This window comes from Rhinolophus sinicus, linkage group LG07, assembly GCF_036562045.2.
Source record: "Rhinolophus sinicus isolate RSC01 linkage group LG07, ASM3656204v1, whole genome shotgun sequence".
Lineage (NCBI taxonomy): Eukaryota > Metazoa > Chordata > Mammalia > Chiroptera > Rhinolophidae > Rhinolophus > Rhinolophus sinicus.
The window spans coordinates 63,265,128-63,292,040 of NC_133757.1; the positions used below are offsets into that span (position 1 = coordinate 63,265,128).

The window sequence follows — 26,913 nt, forward strand, 5'->3', positions numbered from 1 at the left end:
GGTGGGGAGGAGCCCAGCCGTGCTGTACAGACACGGTGCTGCCTCGCTTTGAGTGTCTTCATTTGCCTGATCCCACTGTCAAGTTGTCGTGCCAGGAGCATGTCAGTCTGCCTTCCCCTTTGTTGATCTCACTTTCCCACCCCGTTTCTCCCTCATCCCGCTCCTGGGGTGCCTTCTGCTAATTATATCTCTACAAACAGCCTGGAAGTCCCACAATGGCAGGAAGAAGCCCTGTGCCTGTGGGGGGTGGGGGCAGGGGGCCAAGGAGGTGTCAACCGTGGCCCATACTTGGCATCGGGCCTTCAGGCGGGGCTGTGAACAATCGCAGGTCTGTCTTATGTGCGACTCTTGGAAAGCTCAGAAGCTGAATTAATGTGTGGTGGTGTGAGAATCAGATTTAATTTATGAATCGAAGATATGGAGTGTCTTTCCCAGGGAATGAAATGCTTACAGCCCTTTCCTAAGTACCCAGTTCACCAGAAGGTCAATTCAGGATCAGCAGGTGCTTTTATTTCCATTAGGAATGAGAAGAGAAGAAGGTAGTTGGTGGTTTCCTGCAGGAGTGTGTGGGGATAGGGCAGGCAGGGAAGGATGTCTCCAGGAGTAGTATTCAAAATATTTGTACTGACTATGTAATGGGGTCCACCAAGTCATTCAAAATTATTTATCAGTAGTTTATGTGTGGTGTTTGCTACTAGACAGAGCAACAAGCAAAATACTCAAAATCTTCTCTGTCCTTATCGAGTTTACATTTTCATGAGGAAGATAGGAAACAATTTAAATGAGTGAAATACAAAGCATATTAGATAATAAGTATAGAAAGCGAATTAGATAGAGGTTGGGGATTGATTTTAGACAGGGTAAGAGAAGCTCTCACCTAAAAGCAATATTTGAATTAAGCCTTGAACAGAGTGAGGAAACAAGTGTACAGATAACTGAGAAAGAGCATTTCAAGCCAACAGAAGAGCAGAGCAAATGCCTCAGGAGTAGCATGGAGGGCTGGGCTGGGGCCAGAGTGCTTGGGGGCAGGGCGTCAGTGGGAGGAGATAATGGAGCTAGTTCATATAAGCCTTGGGGGCTACTAGTGGAGTTGGGGTTTCCTTTGAATAATGGGGCATAGTGGAGGAATGGTGTGACTAACGTGTTTTGAAAGGCTTACCTGGCTGCCGTGTGGAGAACAGACTACAGTGGGACAAAGCAGTGCTGGGTGGCTGGTTAGGAGGCTTTGCAATGACCCAGATGAGAGGTGATGGCTTGGAACCAGGGGGTGGCCACAAAGACCGTGTGAAATGCTCAGATTACGGACATGTTTTGAAGGTACATCTGATGGGATTTGTTGACAAATCCAGTGTGAGTTCTGTGTGTGACAGAAAGGACTTAAGGATGAGACCAAGCATTTAGATTTGAGCAATTGGAAAATGAAATGGGAAAGAGCAAGGAGGAACTGCTTTGGGGATGTGGTGATGGCGGGAGCTCACTTTTGGACGTGGTAACTTTGAGATGCCTGCCAGACATCCAGGTGGTGTCATGTCCACCACTGCTTATATGAATCTGGAGTTCATGAAGAGACCCAGGGGAGACGTAAATTTGGCATAGTATCTAAAGCATGAGACTGGATAAGATCACAAAGAGAATGAGTGCACAGGGACAGAAGGTTTAAGGATTGTGCCCGGGGCACCTCAACCTTTAGGAGTTAAGACCAAGGGGAGAAGCCAGCAGAAGAGACTGAGAAGTTGCAGCCAGAACGGCAGGAGGCACTGCAGGTGTAGAAGACGTCCTCGGGGTCAGGAAGTGTTTCAGGAAGGAGGGGTCAGCTGTGTTGCTGGTCAAATGTTGTTGGTAGACCAAGTAAGAGAAGAACAGAAAAATGACCACTGGACTTTGTTTGTGACATGGGGGGCACTGATGACCTTCAAAAGACCCATTGGAGTGGCTGCCTCTTGTGCCGGGCAATAACCCTTTCCTTGGCAAATTGTGGGAAGTACAGGACTTATCCAGTGATGGTCTTAGGAGCCCAGGCCGCAGGGGCCACTGGAAGTGGAGTAGCTGTTTACCAACTGGAATGGGTGTATTTCAACAGTTCAACAATGGTACAACTATAATTGTGCATATAAGCTTAATATTAGCCCTGGTGATCTCATATTGTTTGTTTCATATAAACCTTAATCGCCACACTCGCATATCTTGGCAATGATTCAGTGCAAATGGTAGAAAGCCATTTCAAAGTCACTGAAGCTGAAAAGAAGATTCATCACCTCACATACCTGAAAGCCAACAAAGGTCTGGCTCCAGGCGTTCTGGATCCGTGGGCTCAGTGAGTCCTCAGAACGCTGGTTCTCCATCTTATAGTGAAGATTTCCTCTGGGCTGGCTTTGTTCTCAGCAGGCTCTCTCAGCATAAGGGCGTCAATGCCCCTGGCAGCTCCAGGCTGACAATCAATCACTTAGGAATTCCACAACACAGGGATGCTCTGTCACAGTCATTTTCACCAAAATCCCTAAAGTGATTTTCATTTGCCCGAGTTCTGTTAGAGCCCAGACCAACCACGTACTCTCCTAGGCCAGGTCAGGGTCATGTGCCCATCCACCTCTGGGAGTAGGGTCAGTCCCACCCAATAACATAGACCATATTTGGGGGGGGTTCCCCAAGAGGATCAAGCTTCTGTTATCACAAGAAGGGGTGCCTACTGAGGTGGCAGCAGCAGCAGACGGCCAGCCCCTGCTCCAGGAAGAGCTCTCAGGCACCGAACCCCCTTTGTCTCTGCAAATCACCGTCTTATAAATGTATTATGTGTGTAACATCACTCAGTGGTCATGTATCAGTCGCTACAGCTCTGAGTGCAGAAATGGCTCACAGGCTTCCACCCCTCATCACCCTTAAAGCACAGCCCTGGGAGGGCTGTTGTAGAAACTACACAACTGAGACCCGGGGTGTGCGGCAGAATTGCTGGAACCAGAGGTGAAGTAAACCTGGTGGGATGACTGATAGCCCAGCCTGTAGGAGCTTTCACATGGCTGGCCAAGGGGCCAGCAGCAGCAGGCCAGGTAACCTGCAGTGAGCTCCTCCAGGGTTGTGCTCCGACCTCAGTTTCGGGACCAACCTGTGTTACTTTGTCATTGTTGCTCATGTCTTCTCTGAGATTTTACCCTTAGCCGTGACCTCAGACCCATTTCTAGGCATAAGTCTCAATTAAGCCGCACTCTCAGCTCCAAGCTTGGCCCTTTGTCCTTCAAGCTCCCCTAAGTCATGTTGCTGTCATGGGGTGGGGACAGGGGAGCAAAACCCCACAACTGTGCAGGGAGACATTTGCTGGTTCAAGGTCCCGCTTGCTATTTGTGCCCAGCCACCTCCAGGAAACCTGGCACATGGACACAGAAGCCAGGCACTTTCTTTCATTTCAGCAACTTTGTCAGGGATCTTTAAGGAGGCCCCTAACAATGGATAGTTTAGATTAGTCCAGTGAACTGAGGTAAAGCCGCTCTTTCTCCTGACATGCCTTAACTCTTCATGATGATTGAGGAGCTTAAAGCTTCATGATTACTCATAGATTAGTCCTTGACACATGGACAAGGTCTGTTGATTGCTGCATCTAGGTTGTAAGATTGTTTCCCATTAAAAAAAGAATAATTACAGATTCACAGGAACTTGAAAAATAACACATCGAGTCCCCATGCAGCCTTCCCTTAATGTCTTCCAATGGTTGCATCTTATGTAATTATGGTACAATTTTAAAACGGGAAACTGATATTGGTACAGTATACGTGCAGTTTTGGGTCATTGAATCGTGTGTAGGTTTGTGTAACCGCCACCAACAGCAACATACGTGATTATTTTTATCACCACATAGATATCTCTGGTGCTACCACTTTGGGGTCATGTCCACCCTCTACACCCCTCATCCGCCTTAAAGCCTGGCAACCACTGATTTATTTGTCATTTCTGTCGTTTAGAGAATGTTCTCTATATGGAATCATAGAGTATGTGACCTTTGGAGATTGGCCTCTTTATTCAGAGTAATGTCATTGAGATCCACCCGGGTTGTTGCATGTTTTAATAGTATGTGCCTTTTTACTGCTGAGCAGTATTCCGTGCAATGGATATGTCAGAGTTTGTTTAATTGTTTGCCTGTTCAGGGAAATTTGGTTGTTTCTAGTTTGGAGCCATTACAAATAAAGACTACTCACATTTAATGTAATTATTAAAATGTTAGGACAGAAGTCTGTGTTTTGTTTTTTCCTATCTGTCCCTGTTATCATTTTTCTATTTTCTTTTTCCTTCCTACCTGTGCATTACTGAAAGATTTGTTAAAATTCTAATTTGACTTATCCATAGTATTTTCAAATATATTTCTGTGTATGAATTTTTTGTATAAATTTTAGTTGCTTGAGGTATTGCATTATATATATACACAACTTATCACAGGCTTGCATTATATATACATAACTTATTTAAGCTTGCAATGATTACTCATAAATTAACACTTGACACATGGACAAGGATCTATTTATTGCTGCATCTAGATTGCAAGAGTGTTGTTAATTTTTTTAAATTTCAATATAATTACAGATTCACAGGAAGTTGCAAAAATAATACAGAGTCCCCATGCAGCCTTCATTAATGTCCCCCGATGGTTGAATCTTATGTGAAGGTTTTACCAGTATGAGTGACCATAAGACTTTTATGTCTTAAAGTCTTCTTTTAAATCTTTAATTGTAATTTACGTCTGTTATTTTCTTAAGTATTTTCTCTATATACGTTAAAAAAACACACACACAAAAAACCCCAAATATTTTCCAAAATTATTTTCACACGTAAAAGATCTAAAGCAAAGAGAGACAAAGTGAATGAAAGAAGCAAGTCGGTGGCTTGGTCAGCACTGGAGAGTCTGGCTTCCAGAATGTTCCCCTTGCTACTCTTTCTTCTAACCGAGGACTTTTTTCTTCAGAGTTGTTTATTCTTGTTAGCTGATTAGTCTTCAAGTTTTTGCCATAAGCTACTCTAGGGAGATGTTGAGTGCATCCTGGGGATGGAAACACGAGAAGCTGAGGCAATTACTCCAAGGCACAGAGGCCAAGCACAGCAAGGGCAGAGGTCATACAGGGGTCACCTAAGGTATGCCAGGCTTTCAGAGAGGGTAGTGACTGGGTTAGTGGAATAGGATTTTCATTCTGTTGGAAGAAAGAGAAGCCCCATGGTTTTCTTATCAAGTATTTTTAGGCTTAATACAACTTCCAAGAAGTAAAGATGACTGTGGTATTTTAGAGCATGAAGAAGCATCGACATCAAACCCTTCCCTTGACAGAAAAAGGAATAAAATGTACATGATGCCTCCTAACTGACTTCTATATCCAGTCTCTGTTTCATCCTACCTCCAGGGTTTCTTGGCTACCAAGATGTCTGACGTGAATATATCCTGTGTCAAACCAAAGCTGCCTGCACATTAATGTCTCAATCCTGGTGGATTTCAATGCACTTAAAACCCCTTCCTAAGACATGGCTATAAGAACGAGAGCATAATAAAGCACCTTGATCAAGGCTGGCAAGTCAGTGTCATCTTGCATGCCAACCAATCAGTTGGCAGCAAATCCAGAAAAGGTGTCTGGAGAAGGCTTTTGAGGACAAGTGCAGTGGGGAATCGTGCTGCAATGGAGCAGGATGGGGGCAGAGGGGCAAATACATGATCTGATCCTTCCTATGAGCACAGGGAGATCTTTTTTCTTAATTCCTGTTCTTTGCTGATCCCTTCGAGTGATTTAGAAGGGAACACTAATTCTAAAGGCAAACTGTCCCAAGGGGGAGAAATGGAAATGGGCAGTATCCAAACAACAAACCACCACTCTCTGGATCCTCTGCCTGCTGCATGGATTCTGTATTTGTTGGGTCAGAATGAAGTAACTTAAATAGCAAGAAGGCTATCTTAGGGACGTGTTCAAGGCCAAACATACTAATGGCAGCTCCTGGCATGACATCTCATCATGCACTTCAAAGACACAACTGCTCCATTCATCTTTGGATCATTTTGAACATTAAATGAAGGGGAAAATGTAAATGTTGATAGTGCTGGCAAGGGTACAGTGAAACAGGTTCTCTATTCTATTACTGGCAGATATGTAAATGTGTATAAACTTTTAATAAGCTACTGGATAATATGTATCAAAAATAATTTTTAAAAAACATACCCTTTAACACAATATTTGCAATAATGAAGATATACCAAAGAAATAATGCAGCACATTTTAAAATTCTTAATCATACAAGCTTTTATCACAAAACTGTTTCTGTTAGTGAAAAACTGGAAACAAATGCCCAACAGTAACTTATAGTTGTGCATATCCCTGTTTAACTACCTTGCAGATGTATTAAGTTATAGTTATTAAGACAATGTAACAACATGGGTTTCAAAGCAACATAAAAATGATGTGAATGCTATGATTTTAACTATGTATAAAAATATACACAGAAAAATAACTAGTAAGGAAATCTGTCAATATTATAGCTGGCTTACACTGTAGAATTGTGGATACTTTAAGCTGTTACATTTAAAACTATGGCCTGGTTTTGTTACTTTTCTAATGGAAAATATTTAATAGAGGGAAAACTGAACAGGGAATTTTAAATCTATATCTTAGAAATATCATAGAGTTGTCACAACTAAACATCACAAAGGGAAATAAGCAGTGAGGAGTGAAGAAATGAAGGATGCTGCCCGCTGTGGTTTATAATGTGAAAAGGAGCTGCCTCCTTAGCACAGCAGGCTGCACGTCAGTCATGTGAAAAGGAAATATGTTGGTCCCACTGGACTTATGGACATCTTTCAGTGCTTTTCCATTGACTACTACAAAACTTGCCAACACAGAAAAATCTTGATTAAAAAAAATTTTTTTTTTAAAGCTTCCCTAAAGATATCTTCCTTAATCCTTTCCTTTTAGGCAGTATGAAGGTGTGAGTGAGTGGCACAGAGAAGATTCTCTGCTATGGTGAGGCCTGCCTATGTCACTGTTATTTCTGCCGGAAGATCTAGTATGAATAGAGTCAATGACCAAAGTTGTATTTCAGCTTTGAGATGCACAAAGGGCCAGTTCCTAGATAGAACTTACTTCCAGTGAGTACTTACTTTGTGTACTATCTGCATTAGCCACACAATGACCCTTGGAGTGGGGGCTGTATTATTCCCACTTTACAGATGAGGGAACCAAAGCTAAGTAAGATGCCCAGGGAGATGGAGACTAAGGAGACCTGCCATGCACCTGGATCTGGCCGGCTGCAGAGCCTTTGATTTTCTCTCTGACAGGCCAACCCTGCACACCACATGGCCCTGATCTCCTAATGTCTGCACACAGTGACGTTCTGCTTTGTCTTCCTTCAGTGGGTCTTCCCTACAGGCTGACCAGGGCAAGCCAAGCTTTCCTCCATTGGACACAGTCCCCACTCCCAGCAGAGACAAGGAGGGTATTTATTTATTGACTGTACCAATTCATACCTGCACCCATCCTTTCCTTACTCCCACACAGTCTGGAAAAGCATTGGACATAATAAGATGGGAGTGAAAATTCATTCATTCACAGCCAGTCAAGGGCTTGCAGGTTGAGTCTAGAGAAAGCTCCTAGAATAATCATGCAAGCAGAGATAGGAGAAAAAGATGGTACTGCTTTGAACCCAAGATGTTACCGCCAATACTTAATGATAATATCTGACTATCTCTGTGGCCCAGTTTTGTCCCCTTTCCAAGACTAAATGTCCTTTTGCCCTCCCAGCAACTCATGCTCTGAGATTCCTGATCTTTGAAGCTCTGACCGAAAGCATTTCCACAGAACAAGCTACACGTTTGGGAGCTGACAGTTCATCCTGAAATGCTTGATAATGAGAGTAAGAGTGCACTGACAGTGTTAGTGCCCAGGCCACGGACTGGAGGCAGGAGAGTTCTGGAACAAAAGTGAGATGAGTGGCCTTTCCTGACTCAGTGTGCCTGTATGTGTGGGTATGTGCATGCAGAGAGGAGAGAAATGTGTAGAATGGCAAAGAACTAAAAGCCCTTCAGTCAATAAAACCACAAGCCAAGAAGGTAGGGCAAGGAATTTTATGGCCTTGGCTGGGAAAGCTATTGCAGCAATGGGATAGTCTCTCAGGTGTCTGTGGATGCAGCCCGTTGCCACCTTCCCTCCCTCCCTTTGCCCTCTCTGCCTCAGGGTCAGGGTCCCAGGTCACCTCCAATCTTCCTGGGACTCCTTGGCCATTGAGTTGGGTGAGACCAAGCTGGAAAAGATGGGCTTTCTTGGTGTCACCATGGGCACGGTCTTGATTTTGTTCAGCTTGTCACGGGCCTGTTGGCATTTTTTCAGGCAAGACGTACATAGATCCTTCGCCTCCACTAGGTATAAGTTCTCCAGCCTCTTGATGGAATCTAAGAACGTGTCTGGCTCCTCTCCCTTGGGAAAGGGGTTTCGCTTGGTGTTGAGCTTTTTCAGCTTGGGGAGCTTGGAGATGCTGTTGGGGATTGTGCTGAGCAGGTTGTCGTGGAGCCCTACCTCATGGAGCTCCTTCAGTGCACCCAGCGTGGTGGGCACACTGTCCAGATGGTTCAAGCCCAAATTCACGGTGCGGATGTTCTTGAGCTGGTTGAGCTCCATAGGCAGCCCATTGGTGGTCAGCTTGTTGTTGCTGACATTGAGGTAGAGCAGAGCGGTCATCTGGCCAATGGACTCAGGGAGCTTGTCGATGTAGTTGCTGTGCAGGTCCAGCCACCGCAGATTCTGGAACCTGGAGATGGAATCGGGTATCTTCCTGATCATGTTCCGGCTAAGGTCGAGCTCATCTATATCATTGAGTCTGAGAATACACTTGGGGAAGGTAGTAATTCCCATCTTGCTCAAGTCCAGGCGTTTTCTCCCGTCAAATGTGATTTTGATACAGTTCTTGGCCACACTGAGGGTGATCTTCTTGCCCTTGAGGCCTTTTCCCCCCTTGGCCATGTTCTTCAGTGAGGTGGTATGTTTGGGGTATGTTGTTCTTACTGGCTGGTGGTCACTTTGAGAAAGACGTCACATGAAACTGCTAGAAGATAGACTCTGATGAGAAGATAAAAAATATCAAGTTAGGAGATGACAAAAGGGTACTGGGCTATCCCCAAATCATAATTCTGTGTTCCCTAACGGTTTAAAAGGAAAGCAGAGAGCACAGAGACTAGGGCATCAGCAGAAGTAACCTAGCCAAAGGCCTTCAGCACATTGAATGCCCTCTTCAGACCTCAGTGTCCCCAGCTGTAAAATGGGAGGTGCTGGGTTGGCCTGAAGGGTGCCCCTCTGGTGCCATCCCCTATCCCCTGATTTAAGAATCTCTCCACTGTCCTGGGCTTTCACGTCTACCATCTACCCCCACCCCACCCCACCTCCTGCCCAGGAGTGTGAGTGTGTGTGTGTGTGTGTGTGAGAGAGAGAGAGAGAAAGAGAGATTTCTTGGATATCTGACATTTCTCAGACCTTGACATAAATCGAGTCTTTTTGGAGAGTTATCCCACAGGTTCCTAGAGTGGGACTGCTGAGTTCTCATAAGCAACATAGCCTGGATATGGTTCCAACAATTCTGCTGCATACCCCGGATCTGAGTTGTGTAGTCTCTACAACGGCCCTCCCAGGGTTGTGCTTTAAGGGTAATGAGGGGTGGATGCCCGTGAACCCAGGGAGGGCAGAATACCCCCAGATGAGGACCACTGATATAGAAGAACTGGACATTACCATCAACCAACTAGATCTAATTGACATTTACAAAACACTCTACCCAGCAATAGAATATACATTCTTCTCAAGTGCACATATGACATTCACAAATATAAACTCTATTCTTGGTCATGAAACAAACCTTAGCAAATAAATATAAATGAACTGAAATCATACAAAGAATGTTCTTTTAAAAGAGTGGAATTAAATTAGAAATCAATATTAGAACTACAACTGGAAATAGTTAACAATTAAAAAAACATATTTATAAATCATGAGTCAAATAAATCTCAAAGGAAATTAGAAAATATTTTGAACTGATCAAAAATGATATAGAACACATCAAAACTTACGGTATGAAACTGAAGTAGAGATTAGAGGGAAATTTATAGCATTAAGTGTTTTCAAACTAGAAACATTTTAAAAAGCAAGACACGTCTAAAATCAATAACATAAACTTCCATCTTAAGAAACTAAGAAAGAAGATCAAAATATACTTAATGCAGGCACAAGGAGAAAATAATAAAGACAAGAGCAGAAATCAGTCAAATTGAAAGGAGAAACACAATAGAGAAAAATCAGTGAAACTAAAAGCTGGTTCTTTGAAAAGATTAATAAAATTGATAAATCTCTAGCCAGACTGACACAAAAAAAGGGGGAGGGGGAGAGAGAAGACAAAAACTATGAATATCACCAATTAAAGAGAGGATACGACTAAAAACTCACAGGCATTAAAGGGGTGACTAGAGAATAGTAAAACAACTCTAGAAAAACTTAGATAAAGGTGACCACAAACTAAAATCTCACCCATGAAGAAAGAAACAACCTAGAAAGACCTATATTTATTAAAGAGACTGAATTCATAGTTGAAAAACTTTCCCCAAAACTCTAGGCCGAAATGGTTTTATTGGCAAAGTCTACCAAACATTAAAAGATGACAACACCTGTTTTATATGATCTTTCCCAGAAAATAGAAGGAGCAAGTCCTAACTTATTTTCTGAGGCCAACTTTACCCTGATACTAAAATCAAACATAGATAATATAAATAAAGAAAACTACAGACCAAGACCCTGATGAGCACAGACACAAACATCTTCAACAAAATTAGGAAATTGGACCCAGCAATATATATATAAAGAATAATACATGACAACCAAGTGAGAATGCAAGCTGATTCATTATTCAGAAATTGATGTAATACAGCATATTAACAGATTCAAAGAAAAAAATACTTATCAAGTGATGCTGAAAAAAAATGTGTAAAATTTAACATCTATTCATGACAAAAATTCTCAGCAAACCAGTAATATAAGGCTCTTTCTTAACCTGATAAAGGGCTTTCTCACATAGTCTCTCTCTCTCTCTCTCTCTCTCTCTCTCCAGCTAAATCATACTTGGTGATGAATTGAATTATTTCCTCCCTATGTTTGGGAATAAAACAGAAGGTAAACTTGCTATTACTAGTCAATATTATATTGAAAATTTTAGCCAATGCAATAATGCAAGAAAAATAAAAGGCATATAAATAGGAAAGAATAAAATAAAACAAAACTATCCCTACTCACAGATGACCTGATTTGTCAACCTACAGAATTTAAAAAACACTCTTGGAACTAATTAATGAATTTAGCAAGGTTGCAGGATGCAAGGTTACACAAACCCCCCCACTGAATTTCTATATACTAGTAATGAACAACTGGAAACTGAAATTTGAAAAATAATAATGCTCCAAAACATTAAAACACATGTGTACTTCACATAAATAACAAAAATGTTCAGGATTTCTATGATGAAAATTATAAAACACTGATGAAAGAAAGCAAAGATCTAAATAAATGGAGAAACATGGCATGATCGTGAGTTAAAAGACTCAATATAGTTAAGATGTCAATTCTTTCCAAATGGGTCTAAAGATCAATGTGATTCCAATAAAAATTCCAGCAGGATTATTTGTATATAGTAATGAACAGATTCTAAAATTTATATTGAAAGGAAAAGGAACTAGAAACCCTAAACAATTTTTAAAAAGAAAAATAAAGGAGGATCCATGTGTCCCAATTTTAACACTTATCATATAATTACAATATGTGGTATTGGTGAAGGGACAGATATATAGATCAGTGAAATAAAGTCCAGAAATAGATTCATAAAACTATGGTCAATATGGCCAATTAATTTTTGACAAAAGTTCAAAGAAAATTCAATGGAGAAACAAACTTTCAACAAATGGTGTTTGAACCATTGGTTACATGTATGCAAAAGAATGAATCTCAACCTAGTGAAATTAACTCAGATTAACTCAAAATGTATCATAGATATGAGTGTAAAATCACAGAGCTTTTAAAAGAAAATGTAGGAAAAAATCTTTATGACTTTGAATTAGGCAAAACTAAATAAATAAATAAAAGAAAACACAGGTAACCCCTGTATAACACGGCACTTCTATAACATGGTTTCGCTCTAACATGGTTCAAGAATTGGGGGAAAGCCCTCATACAACACAGCATCCTAGAGCACGGTTTCACTCTAACACAGTTTAGTTTGAGAATTAGAGAAATCCCTGAACAACACAGAGAATAATAAGAGCTTTTAAGAGCAAAAAATATCTCATTCGAAATTAGAGAAATTCCCAAACAGCACGGAGCGTAATAGGAGTTTTAAGAGCAAAAGATAATCTCCTTTGAAATTTTTCATTCAAGCATGGATGTCATGTCAGATTTGACTGCAGAATTTTAAAATTTACTAGAATTTTAAGTTACTAGGAGGGGAAGGTTTTGACACTATGACTGCCCTTCGGCTTCAGATCCAAGAATTACTGGTGGAAGAAGAAACTGATGAAGCGAATTTGGTGGAAATGACATGTGCAATATGCCAGATAATTCAGGGGATGACAGCACAGGTGAAAATGAAGAAGTTAAACATTTTACTCTGAAAAGCGTAAGAAAAGGCCCAGACTTAGCTGAACAGCTGGAGCTGTGTTTCCTAATGAAGATCTTTCCACTGGAAGAAGCACAAAGCCTAAGAGAGAACTTCACAAGTGCTTAGCACCATATAAAGGCATTTATAAAGAGTTCTCAGCTGAAAGCAAGCAATCTAAAATAACAGATTTTTTTTTGCAAAAAGTACGGAATAGAAGTCAACATAATGCTGAAGGAAGCTCAGAGGATGAAGATATCTTGTCAAAAAGAAAACGCCCTTGGTTAATGGTGCTTAGTAGTGATGACAAAGAAAACATTATTTAATAAATATTAATATATTATACTTTTGGTGAAAATTGCTTTAATAAAGCTATTTCTCTTAATTATAAAGATATAATAGTATGCTTTTTTTTTATTTTTGGAAACTAACCCCCTTTTTGTACTAGTTCTTTGTTTCGTATAACACGGATTCACATAACATGGCATTTTTTAGGAACCTCACAACCATGTTATACGGGGGTTGCCTGTATTGACCAATTGACTTCAACAAAATTTTAAAATTTTGCTCTGTAAAATAACAAACCAAAAAACACCTGTTGAGAATGGAAAGACAAGCTACAGACTAGAAGAAAACTTTTGCAAATCACATATCTAACAAAGGACTGATATCCAGAATTTATAAAGAACTCAATATCAACAGTAAAGAAGTAAACAGTGCAATAAAAAAAATGCCCAAAAAATTTAACAAAAAAATTGTCACCATAGAAATTATATGGTTGGCAGATAAGCCCACAGAGAGTTGCTCAGCATCATTAGTCAGCAGGGAAATGCAAATTAAAATCAGTCAGATACCACTACAGTTATTAGAATGTTATTTTTTTAAATAAAATTTTCAAGTAAATATTTTATTTAAAAAAATATGTATTTAAAATAAGATAAAAAACCAGTAGTACAAAGGTTTGGCAAGGATATGGAGCAACTGGAGTGCTCACACATTCCTGATGAGAATTCAAAATGGTGCTGTCACTATGAAAAACCATGGCAATATCTCATAAAATTAACTGTATACTTATCACATGACACAGCATTTCCCCAACTTGGTGTTTACCTTTATAAAACAAAAACTTATGTTCACACACAAACTTGTTCACCTATGCTTGTAGTTGCTCTATGCATAACTGCCAAAAACTGAAAAGAAAACAAAAACGAAAACAAGAACCCAAAGGTCTTTCAGTCAGTGGATGGATAAAGAAATTGTGGAGTATTCTTATAATGGTATATTATTCAGCAGAAATGCATAAATCTATTCATACACGCAACAACTTGGATAAATCTCAAAAGCATTTTGCTGAAGCAAAGAAACCAATCTCAAGAGTCCAAATAATAAATGATTCTATTTATATGACATTCTCGAAAAGCCACACAATAGGTACAGAAAACAGCTGGGTGGTTGCTAGGGGTAGGGATTGGGGTGGGGCAGGATGGACAACAAGAGATCAGCACATGGAAGTTTCTGGATGTTACAACTGCCTGGATCCTGTGTGCTTACATAGAGCTGTACAAATATTAGAGCTCAGAGAACTATACACACAGAAATCAGCAATTTAACTGTACGTAAGTTTTATAAATTCTTTTTAAAACTTAAAAATATTTGGGACTCTATTTTTTATCGCTCTCTCTCTCACAGTGGCTGTTTGCTCAGCCCGGCTTGGAAATTTGTGACTTTTTTATGCAACTCCCCCAGCCCTGTTGTGCCCTACAAAGGGCGTCCAAATGTGTGCCATGTGGGCACTGCCGTGAATGTCTACCACGTGTGGACACACTGCAGAAGACAGCTCTGCGCAAGGTGGCGTGTCAGAAAATCTGTCGTACTGCACTCAAGTTAAAAATTTGATTAAAAGAAAGATGGACTGATTATGTTTATCGATCACTTCTCATGGTGTGGTTGATAGATTTAGCAAATAAAATTCCAAGTTACACTTGAGCTTGAGATAAATAGTGGATAGTTTTTAGTACGCTTATGTCCCAAACTAGGGTTTCTGGTCGGGAATTTCCATGTGTTCTTGGGAATTTTTTTCACTTTCCTGTTCCTGAATCCCGAGAAAAGTTGGTCAGGAAATTGGGAAAATCAGCTCATTGAACTCAAGTGGTTGGTAGTATTGGCCATCACTTTGTGGAAACGATTCATCGTGGAGAAAAGGAAACAGTTTGTATCTCGGGATTTGGGAGTGGGAAAGCAAAAAAAATTCCTGAGAACGGGTGGGAATTCCTGTCTGTAAACCCTATCCCAAACATTGCATAGTTCTGTATTTATTTAGCAACTCTGTCCTATGGGCCTGAACAAATAATACAGTTTCACTTGTCCATGGTCCTTATTAGCCCTTCGGGACTAATTTGAGCCAAGCCCATGTGCTTGCTCCTGCGTGCATTCATATGTTCGTTCACTCATTCAGTAAGCATCCTGAGAGCCTACTATGTACCAGGCCTCTGTGTTACACAGATGAGCAGTATACATAGCCAGTCCCCAAGCTCAAACAGCTAAAATCTAGATTGTTACAGGTTCTGGCTACCGGCATCCCCTGAACACCCCAAAGCCTGGGCTGTCTTTTGTATTTCTTATATTTAAGGTAAAGTTCAGCGCAAGGAGGCCAAACCACCAAGCGAGGGTGAGAGGGGCCCTAGCTGTAAAGGGTACTTCCAGTAGACTGGAGATCCAGCCAGGTTGGCCCAGGTGAAACTGCTCCCACAGCCCACCCAAAGCATGATGAGAAGCCCTCCCAGCTCTGAGGAATGATGCGAAGGAAGCAGCGTGGAGCTATCTACAGAGCACTTCTCCACTAAGAAGCTTCTCTCCAGCAGGAACTTTGGCTCTTGAGCCCGCTCATTAATCCCCTGCAAGGCTGAGTAGGAGCTGGCTGGGGGGACACACTTCACCTCCTCCTCAGTGTGTTTGGTCCTCAGACAGCCCCAGGCCAGATGGAGTACGATCAGCCCTGTTTCTCCACCTTCTCCTCAGGGCCACCTTACCTGGCTGGGCCCCTTGCTCTTGGTTATGGAGGGCCAGGTGCACGGTGTTGCTCAGGGTCCATCCTGGACCCCTGAGCTGCTGAGCACCACTAGAAGCCTGCCAAGTGACAGGAGCCCGCGAGGACCAGGACATCCCTTCTCTCACTTCACTCTGCTGGTCACCATCCCGCGCAGGCCTGCCCAGTGAGTGGGAGAGTAAATATGGGCAAGAAAAGTGTGAAAGAGGTGATGTCAGATGGCCTGTTATTATCAATTCACAGAATCCTTAAATGTAAGAGTGGGACCAACCCACACAAGGGAAGCTGGCAATTATAGAGAGAAAGATGTAAATAGACGGGTGGATGGATGGACAGACTGACAGAGAGATGGATGGATAGACGAATAATAGATTACATTTCACATGAAGAGCCGAGAAGCCCAACTATGAGAAATTTCTAAATGTACTATTGCATCTTGTCTGTACAATTGGTTTTCATACTGTGGGAAAACTGGACCGTTGGTTTCACTTTAATTTCTAATTAATTTTTTGATCTAGTCATTGTGAATCAAACAGCATGGTGGGACACCCCATGGATATCTAAATTAAAAATGTAATGCCAGCCTATATTTTAATGCCATCAAAACATTTGTAAGCATTTTCAGTTGTGAGATCATTATCATCACTATGATAATAGAATTTATCGGGTGATTCGTGCTCATGTATCTTTATATTTTTAAGTCAGACTGACCTGTATATATCTGATATCTTTAAACATCGTGCTAACATGATCTCACAATAATTATTTCACTCTTTTGACTGATGCATTGAAACACAGGATGGATGCATTGTAGAACTTAAACCCCAGAAGTCGCCACTGTTGCATGGCCAGTATTTGGATCAGATCCACAGCAAGTTTCATGCCATATGGATGAGAAATATCTTTTGCTCGTAAGCCATCTCTTAAGGGGAAATGATGCAAACTTCCCAGCGAAGTCACTCGTTCAGAAGTCATTGCATTTATTCTCTCCCTGACGCTCTGGAGACCCATTCACTAGACATGGAACAGGCCAGCTTCACCTGGGCTGTGACGTGGCTTCAAATTATTCCATGTTCCCTCCACCACTCCCCAGAACATGCTGTACCTTTACACGAGAAGCCACGTGGCCGGTGGCGATGTGGGTGGTCACTGTGGGGCCCTCCACGGGGTGAGTGTGTCTGGAACCTCTGGCCAGGCCCCTAACACAGGCACGGATGATTGATTCAGGCGGGGTCTGCACTGGAGGAGACCATGTGCCCAGCTCCCACTCTGCGGTCAGAGCCATGTGCTGTGCTATGTGCTCTACAGTGTTATCTGGTTTCGGAGTCTAGATTTGCTGGGGGTATAAACATGCAGTGTTTTCAGTTTTTCTACTATTGCCCAAGCTGTGTTACACTGAGCTGCTCTTTCCTGTGGGCAGAAGGACAGACTGCTAGGAAGGGGACAACCTAGAGACAGAAAGATTGCTGTGGCTCTCACAGTATTAGCTGCTGCAGACACTTGGCCAACTTGATGGAGAGACCACGGTGACAGGCAGAAGGGAGATGCTGACAGCCCCACAGTGAAGGAGTTTCCTGACATCAATTTCAGATTTGCTACATCATGTCAAACACCACTCACCATCATTCACTCAGCTTGTATGTACTAATACCAAAGTAACTGCTGCAAGCATGCTGCTGGGCTCTTCCTGCATCTCTAATCTCCACAGCAACTCGGCCAAGTGTCAATCCTATTTTTAAAATAAGAGAATTGAGGCTCAGAGAAGTCAAGCGACTTCCCCAACGTCACACAGACAGCACAGCACAGCCACCACAGATATGTCTGATACCAAAGCTATGATCTTTGCAGTACACTATGCTACCTCTCTCCTCTCTTCCTTCTGTTGTCTTTGCTTAAGCAGTTGGAAATGCTTCATTCTAGGGGGCACATTGCTGGTCCCCACTGCTTCAAGGAGAGGCATTCAGGAATTTTAGCAATCCCAGGGCTAGAGCTGGGATTAAGGCTGCCTGCCCCACACAGCCCCAATGCTGTTTTTGGCTCTCTGATGTTGGAACCGAGGAGTGTCACAGAATCCTCAGACTCTGGGTGACCAGGCACTTGTTAAGACTGTTCTAATTTGGCATGCGTTAACCAGGGAACTGCAATGAGGCTCACCGCAGGCTCCTTAGATGGGAATGGGGTACACTGGGCTGAACCTGTCGGTCAACTCCCTGGGAGTGAGGAGAGGAAGATGCAATCTTTGTCCAAAATACCTGCGGGGGTCAGTAATGCAGCTGTTCCACTGACTTTTGGAGGGACCACATGTAAATCGGGGTCCCTGAAGAAACCGTTTCAGCAGGACCCATTGCCTGCACACTCCACTGCCCAGAGGCCAACGTATGGGGTGCTCGTTTTCACAGAAACATGTATGTATGTATATGTCTAAGCATATTTGAATAATATGAATTTTACAGATATTTTAACAGCATTAATGAAGTCATTTAACTGGAGGAGCTTGGAGATTGAAAACGACAGAGAGAGAGAGAGAGAGAGAGAGAGAGAGAGAGAGAGAGAGAGAGAAACAGTTTAAAGGGTACACATAATGCCACCGGCCAGTTCACATAATAGGCGTGTGACTGAGTGGGCGGTGATGGAGACAGGAACCTGTTGCTCCCCACAAGACCCATGGTGAGAATAAACATTCGTCCCCTCACCCAGGTGCTGGGCTGAGCAGGGGCCCCCTCCTGCACTGGGGCTGCTGGCCGTGTACTGGCCCCAGAGGCTGTACACAGCCCTCCAGAAGTTGGGTGTTCACAGTGTGAGCTCCCTTTAAAGCCTAATCTCTGTAGAATGCAGTCCCGCTATTGTAAAGCAGCTTTCTCCTGCCTGTCATTTGATGCTATCCGCCCCACCCCCAAGGCCCACATTCTTATACCAGCCCTTAGAGGCCTGTCACACCTTCTCTTCAGAAAGCGACCGACCTCCTACTGCCATTTCCTTCAGTCCTTACAGCTCTCCTTTGGGGTAGGGAGAGTCTTCCACCCAGAGATAAAGACGCTGGGGGTGCTGGGGGTGGAGAGTGACTTTCCCAACTTACACAGTTCACTTTTGTCTCAGGGTTTCTGGACAGAACATTCTTCCCTTCCCATCAGAGAGCAGCAGAGTGTCTATATGGAAATTACTGGGTTCATGTCATTTGGCAATTGTCAGGCTAATTTTATCAATGCTCTCTAAGCGGCTTACTGGACATTATGCACACTGGATATGTAGCTTTGTCTACCCCTAACATTATTTACTTCTCCAGCCTTAGCACTAGTGAGGCTTTGCACAGGCACTGCCGGGAAGCCGTTATCTGTCAAACTGCCCCCTTCCCCCTGGCGGGTAATAAAAACTCAACTTTTATTTGGAGCAAAAGTTCCCAGGGGGTCACATGGCCCAATAACAAAAGATGATGATTTCTTATTGGTTTAATAGCATCTATTTTGTAATTCTGAATGTGTTCTGTTTTAATTGGATTTGTTAAAGGAACAAAAGGGAATAGGTGCCTTACAATTAAAATAAAATATTAAGATTATTAGTTTAACAGACTGGAAATGCCTTGTTCATCAGCCAACACATTCAAAACACAAAAATCAACCTTGACACACAGGAAAGCGGAAGAACCAAAGTCAGTCCTGGCACCTTCAAATTCCGCTAGGAGCACGATAATTCAATTTCAACAACGTGGTTTCGGGGCTGCTACTGCCCAGCAGATGGTACTGCATTTTCTCCTCACAGCCGCCACCTCCCTTGCAGACAAGGACACTGGGGCTCAGAGAGGCAGCTCAGAGGACGCAAAGCACAGGACTTCTCTCCCACCCCCCACCCCCCGTGGGTTCCACCAGCTCCCCATTTACATCCAGGGGACCCTGGACAGCCCCCTGAGCCTCACAGAGCTTCAGCTCCTAGTTCTCTAAACAGGGTGCTAGAAGCAGCTGCTTCTGAAGGGCGGGTGAGGGTGAGAGGGCCTTGGAGGCTTTGTTGTGATCGTGTTGGGGAGATGCAGGGCAGGAGCAGCGGCCACTGAGCCACAGTGGAACCAGGACACCAGGATTGCACCTGGGGAGAAACCCGATTCAGAGTCCACAGCCCAGCGTGTTTGTTCACTGTGCAGACTGGATGATCTTATCCTGGAGAACAAGGACACATAGTCCCTTTGGGATACAGCCCCACTCCCCCAGGATCACAGGGTGCCCTGTGGTGTGTGCATTCTTTCTGTACCATGACCCCATGTGGCCCTAGTGAGACCTTAATGAAGGGCAGACATGGCACAGACCCGGCTGTGTACACCGGCGCCGCCATCTGCTGTAGGACAGCCCCCAGCTCTAAGGAAGGCTTTTCTGCAAGTCCACCCACCTGTGAAGTTGTGAGCTACCTTGAAGGGCAGTCCTGAGGATCAGCTGACCTTTCCATGGCCCTTTGGAATTCATTCATTCATCAACGATACATACTGTAAAACCACTATGAACGAGGTACAGTTTTATGCAGCAGACAGAACGAAGGCCCTGCCCACGTTCTAGAAGAAGAGATGAACAAAACCAAGCAAACACGTAAGGCAGGTGGCGACGACTGCTACTAGGAAGAGAAGGAGGACGACAGAAATAGAGTGGTGTTGGGGAGATGCGCTCTTTGGGAGACACTGGCCAGCGAGGGCGTTTGAGGAGATGTCTGAGCAGAGGAGGTGAGTCTTCAGGGAGCTAGGGAGGGTGTTTCAGATGGACTAAGCGGATGGACCAGCAGAGGGGAGGGGAGAGGCAGCAAGCAGAATGGCAGAGGAGGCGAGAAGATGAGAGGAAGAAGACAAGGAGGCAGAGGAAGAAGGAAAGGAGGAAAAAAGGAAGGCCAGAGGCACAATATAAAAAGCAAAACTAGGCCACACATGATCTGGCTTATTTTTCAAATGATGCTCTAACTGTAGCGAGAAGAATCCCCAGGGATGTCAAACCAAGCAGAGAAGGCCAGTGCCTGCATTTGCCCCACGATGATCACAGACAGGGACATGCCCTCTCTTTTTGATTTCTACCTGAGACAGGAGGGAACCCAGCCCCGAGGCTGGCATCAGCCATAGGGTTGTACTAGGCTGGTACTTCTCTGTGAACTGTGTGCTCTCAGAGAAGGTCTGGGTGCTACTAGAAAGCTACCACGTGCTGACCACTGAGTGGGCGCACCTGGGGCAGGGCAGGTAGCCTGGACATGGAAGGGAGTGGACCATGCTGGGTTAGATGTTGCCTCTGCCACGTGCTCCCGGGCCACGGACAAGCCACTTGCTTCTCTTCTCGGTCTATACTTGCTTTGTTAGTCTATGCTCAATAGCTTGGTGATCTAGGTGTAGTAACAAACATGCATTCACACACACACACACACACACACACACAGAGTTCCACTTCCTTTTGATTGCATGAATGCTGTGAAGTTACTCATGCCATCCTGTTTAAAATAGGTGTGTGTGTGTGTGTGTGTGTGTGTGTGTGTGTGTGTGTGTGAGAGAGACAGAGACAGAGAGAGAGAGAGAGAGAAAGAGGGGGGAGATTTTAAAATACTGAGCATATTTGTGTCAAAGAGGGAAATCGGAGAGAACATTACCTGGATAGAGATAAGAAAGGACCATATACATATGCCGAGTGCCAGAGGTTTGTAGTGAACAAGCCTGGCTCACATCCTGGCTTCCCACTTCCTCCTGACCTTGAACCAGCTACGGGCCTTCTCTTAGCCTCAGTTTCCTCAGGTAAAACACAGTAATTTGAGGATTCCATAGGCAAAGCAGCTTGGGGCACGAGAGATGCTTGGTGAAGGGAAGCTGTGGTGATGGGATGGTGGTGGTAGTGACGGTTGTGAGTTGAAATCCCAGTTTGCCTGGTGGCAGTTGCTGGTGGAGGAGCACTGGGAGAGATGTCCCCACCCACTGCAGACACGGGGATTAAGCAGGAATGGAGGCAGCCCCAGGCTGTCCTGCGTCCTCTGTGAGCCAGGCCATGCTAGAGCAGTAGTGGAGGGGCGAGGGGTAAGCAGCCTCAGGCACCCATTCTGGTTTCTCTCCAGAGATGTTCTCTGAGAGCCAACACTGCTCCCTGCACTGAAAACCCCCGGTTAACTGCAGGTGAGTGTGATATAAAAACCATGCAGACTTTTAGGTGTGGTGACCGCAATATGGTGCAATGTGAGGGAGGATATTTATTTAAATAGCGGCTAAATTTTCTCCAGTCAGAGGTGAGGCATTGGAAGGACGATGGTCTAATTTTTAAAGGATGTTTTAGGTGAAAGAGTGCAAAAGGCAGTTTTGTGCTCATTGCTTGTATGTAAGGCAACTTTCAAACAATGCCGTGGCTTCTAATATTAATTTTTTTCTGTAGCAATAGTTCCTAACTTCAGATTTCCCTTTCCTCCTCGAGTCTTTATCAGGCTTATTTGAAGTTATTTCTGAAGCATTCAGCTCTGTGCCCTTTTCTGATGCCCCGAAGCAAGTAGACGTCCCTTGCTGGAAGAGGTGTGAACTATGGCTGTAAAGGCAGCTGGCACTTGGGTTAGGACTGGGCAGCTCTTGAGCCTTCTCTCCATGGGGACAAGGTCCACGTGTCAGCCATTCTGTCCGTTCCCTTCTGCTGTGTACAGACGTGCTCAACAGAAGGCAGGCACGAGGGCAGCAAGGAGGGGTTTTGAGGCCAGTAGCACTAGGCTTCTCCCCCACCTTCACTGCCAACCTGGTTTTAATCATGAACTCAGTTTACTGGTCTGCAAAATGGATTAGAAAATTGCAAGTTGTTATGAAGAGTGAATGCGGTGATGACTGAAGCGACCAGTGTGGAATGGTGACCTGGCTCCCGCAGCCATTGCCTCTAGGATGGCAAACAATGCTGTAGGTTCATTGCCTCCCTCAAATCAGCAGCCCCAGCACACTCCCCACTGGTCATTAACCCCAGAGGCAGGGCTTGGGGAGTAATCTTTGCTGATTCCCAAGCACAAAAGTCTGCCACCTTTTAAGCACAAATTAATATTAATGACAATAAAGTAAAAATAATGATAGTAACTTGTAGTTATGGTTATATCTTTATCCACTTTTAACTTCTAAACCTTATATACAGCCCCCAGCTACCCACTTGCTCATTCATTCATTCATTCATGCATTCATTCAACAGTTTGTATTTGACTCATTCTGCAGATCAGGTTAGGACACAAGACAGGCAGTGAACAAGACAAGCATTGCTGTGCTTCTCATGAAACCTCTATTTCAGGAGAAAGCAAATCAAGCAATAAAAACAAAACAAACAAAAATACCTCAATTGGTATCAGTGCTCTGCAAAAATAAAACCTGATGCTGTGGAAGGTTCAGGAGGAGATTATTGGGGTGGGGGGAGCTAATTTAGGCTGAGATAGTCGGAGAAGTCCTCTCTGACTTGACCTTTGAGCTGACACTTGAACACTAAGAAGAGGCCACCTGGGAGGCTTTGGGGAAGAACACCCCAGGGAGGCGGTGTACCAAGTGCAAAGTCCTCCTGGTGGGGAGGGGCTTGAGCTGTCTAAGGAGATGGGGGGCAGCAGGGGCCACAAGGGGAAGGTAGGAGATGAGGGCAGAGAGCTGCATGGAAGTTTAGAAGGCTTACCCTGGCTGCGGGGAAGTCAGCAGACACAGGGAGGGGAGCGTACATGAAGACAGGCTGGGTGCAGGCAGGAAAGGAAGTGTGTGCTAAGGGGACAGGAGGCAGAGGAGCACAGTACGTAGTGTGGCTATCTGGCCAAAGCCAAATTGATGGAACAGTCTTCTGGATTGCATATGTGGGTCAGACAAAGTGCAAGAGCAGGCTGAGATTCCTAGGGGGCCTGGCGTTTTCTATATACTCTCTCTTTCGTATTGAACACTAATTTATGTCAAGTGCATTATATGCATTATCTCATTTAATCCATTCAGCCCACTTTACAGATAAAGCACCGAGCCTCCAGAGCATGTCCCTTGTCAAAGCCACATGCTAGTCAAGCAGAGCCAGCATCGGCTCAGTTTCCTTATCTGTGGACTTATCAGCCATTTGCCCTTTCCGTCCACGTTTGACCTTAACAACATCCTGTGATAAATGTGGCTCTCTGGGCTGACAGGGAAGTCCCTGACTCATCATGTTTTCTAGGCTATAGCCTAAACTGAGTTAGATCCTATGGGAACTTGCATACTAGTCCAGGTCAAGCCCCGTTCTTAAGGCTGATCCCTCAACAAAAAAGAAAGAACACATGTGTTATCAGACCCAGCTGTGGGGGTTGAGATGCTTTCTGTTATGTGAGAATGGTAGAGAGCTTGGAAATTGGAAATTGGTAATGAATCGAATTGGCAATGGATCATTCAGGAGGGTAACCCATCATGCCCTTTTGGGGGCTGTGAGTCAGTTGTGTTCAAGGGGGACCGGGGACCAGGAAACATCTAACTTTGACTGTCCCATCACCCCAGATGACAGGTGCAGGGAAGAGCAGCGTCACCCTTACTTCTCCTCAGCATTGCCAGTCAAGAAGCACTGGACAGCAGTGGGAGCCCCGTGGAACCCCAAGAGGAAGCTGGAGCCACCAGGCACCAGACCCTAAAAATCAGTCTCTAGACAACCATGTAGGCTCAGGTGCTCTGCAGAGTGGACAGTGGCTGTCCTAGCACCTCTCTTCTTCCCTCCAGGCTGAGGCTCAGACCTAGAAGGCATGAGTCACCCCAGCTTGGAGACCAGTCACAGCTGTGTCTCTTCCTAGATGTGTGACTTTGCACATGTTTTCTGACCTTTCTGACTCCCAGTTTAATCACACAGGAGCTGGCATTCAATACGTGGTTCACATAACAGCCACATGGATTATAACTGGACTGAGAACCTACTATGTGCCCAAGACCCTTGCAAAGCAATGTCACTACATAATTTTTAACACATTCAAATTAGACTTCAGCTGTGTGTATTGATTATACTGACCACCTACTATAAGCTGGGCATTTTACAGACATTATAAGTGAGTCATAAGTTCATGATGTATTGATTTTCATCTCCACTGGACAGATATGGCAATATAGGCTCAGAGAGGCCAAGTAGCTTGTCCGAAGTCACACAGACTTGAAGTACAAGCTCCTACCTTTCCCCATTATACCTGTGAAGGAAAGAGGGAGAAGAGGCATATGTTCTACTGTGTTCCATGAAGAGTCAATCCTTGCAAGGCCCAGACCAGCCTTAGACTTAACCTCTCGGTGGGTTCCAGTGTGCAGGATAGCTTGTGAAAGGGGCTTGCATCCAGATTTCTCAAAAGACAGATTGTGCTCCAAAACCCACCACAGTCAGCAGTAATCAAGTGAGCTCTGCAGAAGTTACCTTACCAGGCTCAAGCCTCCTAAATGGACCAGTATCCACACTGCAGTTTCCTTAGAGGGGTAACTGGTTGGGGGGAAGAAGCAGTTCGAACACTAGTCTCTCCCTGCTTGCGGAGCCACAGAATGCTCAAGGAGACTCAGATGTTGGAAAAATAATTGACCATGACCCCAAAGCCCCGTGGACTCGCACCCTGTCCTTCCCAAGCTTGCCCACAGCCAGGCACCTGAAAACAACCGCGAGGTCCTCAGCTAGCTGCCCTTCCAACCCAGGGCTCAGAGCCAGCTTCCTCCTCTCCTAAATAATAAATTAGCTTGCGTCTGGGTTTGTAAGTAAGGCACCCCGGGAAACCAGCATTTCCAAAGTTGCTTACTCAAAGGAGAGAAAAAAAGCAGAGTTTGAAGCGGTTGTTGTTTTGCAAAGTTAATCTATAAATGCAGGGCCACAAGAAAAAACTTACCCTGTTAGTCCCAGTTCTTCTTCCTCAACTGTGAAACTTTGTCACCAGGCAACGGAAGACTCACCTGGAGTTAATTAGCATAACCTTGACGCCAGCCTGCAAGGTGGAAGAACACAGTGGCTGAAGGGGTCTCCAGGACACCCAAACTTCCCAACAGGCGGGCTTTCCTCTGCATGGCAAGATTCCTGCAGTGGGGGTACGCCTGCCCGCCCCCCCACAGTGCCATGGGAGGATTAGAGCACCAGGCAGAGCGCTTTCCGTGGCGACAGCCGGAAGTGGACGTTGCTAACTGAGGGGAAAAAGCCTCATTTGCTTCTCTTGAGGGAAAAATATTTTACTTCCACAGCATTGAATCCCATGAAATATCATTCCATTTCCTTGTAATTTGTCCAAATAGTTTTTTCTGCTCTTTGTTTTTTGAGAAGGCTGTCTTTTATCGGTTTATTTATTTGAACTTCATTACTTCCTAGTTTTCTCTTTACATCCGTTTTACACTATTAAATCAGACTGACTATAATGCTCATAAAATCATACAACTTTTATAACCATTTTTCCTCAGTTCATATTGTGTCACTGCTGATAGGTAGTTTCTGGAATCTACATTTTGAATGAATGTGTAATACTGAACTTGGTGGACATTGCTTTCCCTCTTATTTCCAGTTTGTCACTGCCATGAATAAGTCTGCAATTAATATATTTGTGCATATATAGTCACTTTGTTCAGATTTTTTCTTTAAATTAAATTCCTAGAAATTGAGAAAATTGGCAAAAAAGATAAATATTAAAATTATTATGCAAATGAAATAATATTGTAGAAAAATTAGAAATGCATCTGTACAAATAAATAAATAAAAATACTCTAAATTGCCCTACCCAGATAGAATTAGGAAATAAATAAAATAATTAACAAATAAATAATTTGAAATGCAAAATTAATCCGAGCAATAAAAACTTTGAAAAGTACAAAAAAGCAAAATGAAATAGTTTAAATTAACAAATAAAAATATAATAAATCATTAAATTAGAAATACAGTTAATAATAAAAATTTTAAATGCATCAGTTTTAAATACATGAAAAATATTATACATATGCCTTCCCTTTAATCCACAATGAAAATAAAATAGATCATTTAATTTAGACAATAAATGAGTTTAAAATAATTGGAAAATGAAGATGAGTAGAAAAATTTAAATTACCTGAAATCCTATTACCTAGTGTATTTCTAATTAGAATATTCATAAAAGTGTTAGGTTGGTGCAAAAGTAATTGCAGTTTAAAAGATTAAAACTAATTGCAAAAACCGCAATTATGTATGCACCAACATAATACATAATTTAAATTAGAAAATTAATAATATAAGAATCATAAAACACAGATAAACAAAAATAAAATCAATATTTTGAGGGAGGAACTATACAAGAAGATAAATACATTTTAAAATGTA

At 43.4% G+C, this 26,913-nt stretch overlaps 2 protein-coding genes across 8 annotated transcripts in view; one reads left to right on the plus strand and one right to left on the minus strand.

The window, feature by feature from the left end:
- LRRC18 (leucine rich repeat containing 18) lies at positions 1 to 26,293 on the minus strand. 4 transcript variants are annotated; one of them, XM_074337253.1, is made up of 3 exons: positions 25,533 to 26,293; positions 8,206 to 9,065; positions 1 to 5,020 (listed from the first exon to the last, which is right to left on the minus strand). In XM_074337253.1, the coding sequence occupies exons 2-3, from the start codon at positions 8,967 to 8,969 to the stop codon at positions 4,999 to 5,001; spliced, it is 786 nt and encodes a 261-aa protein (XP_074193354.1). In that variant the 5' UTR covers positions 8,970 to 9,065; positions 25,533 to 26,293; the 3' UTR covers positions 1 to 4,998. The 4 variants fall into 4 exon arrangements, with proteins under 4 accessions (XP_074193354.1, XP_019585691.1, XP_074193353.1 ...); XM_019730132.2 differs by having other exon boundaries at positions 25,469 to 26,293; XM_074337252.1 differs by lacking the exon at positions 25,533 to 26,293 and adding an exon at positions 17,297 to 21,027.
- Positions 1 to 26,913, plus strand: part of WDFY4 (WDFY family member 4) — a 324,112-nt gene that overhangs the window by 244,353 nt on the left and 52,846 nt on the right. The window lies entirely within an intron of this gene.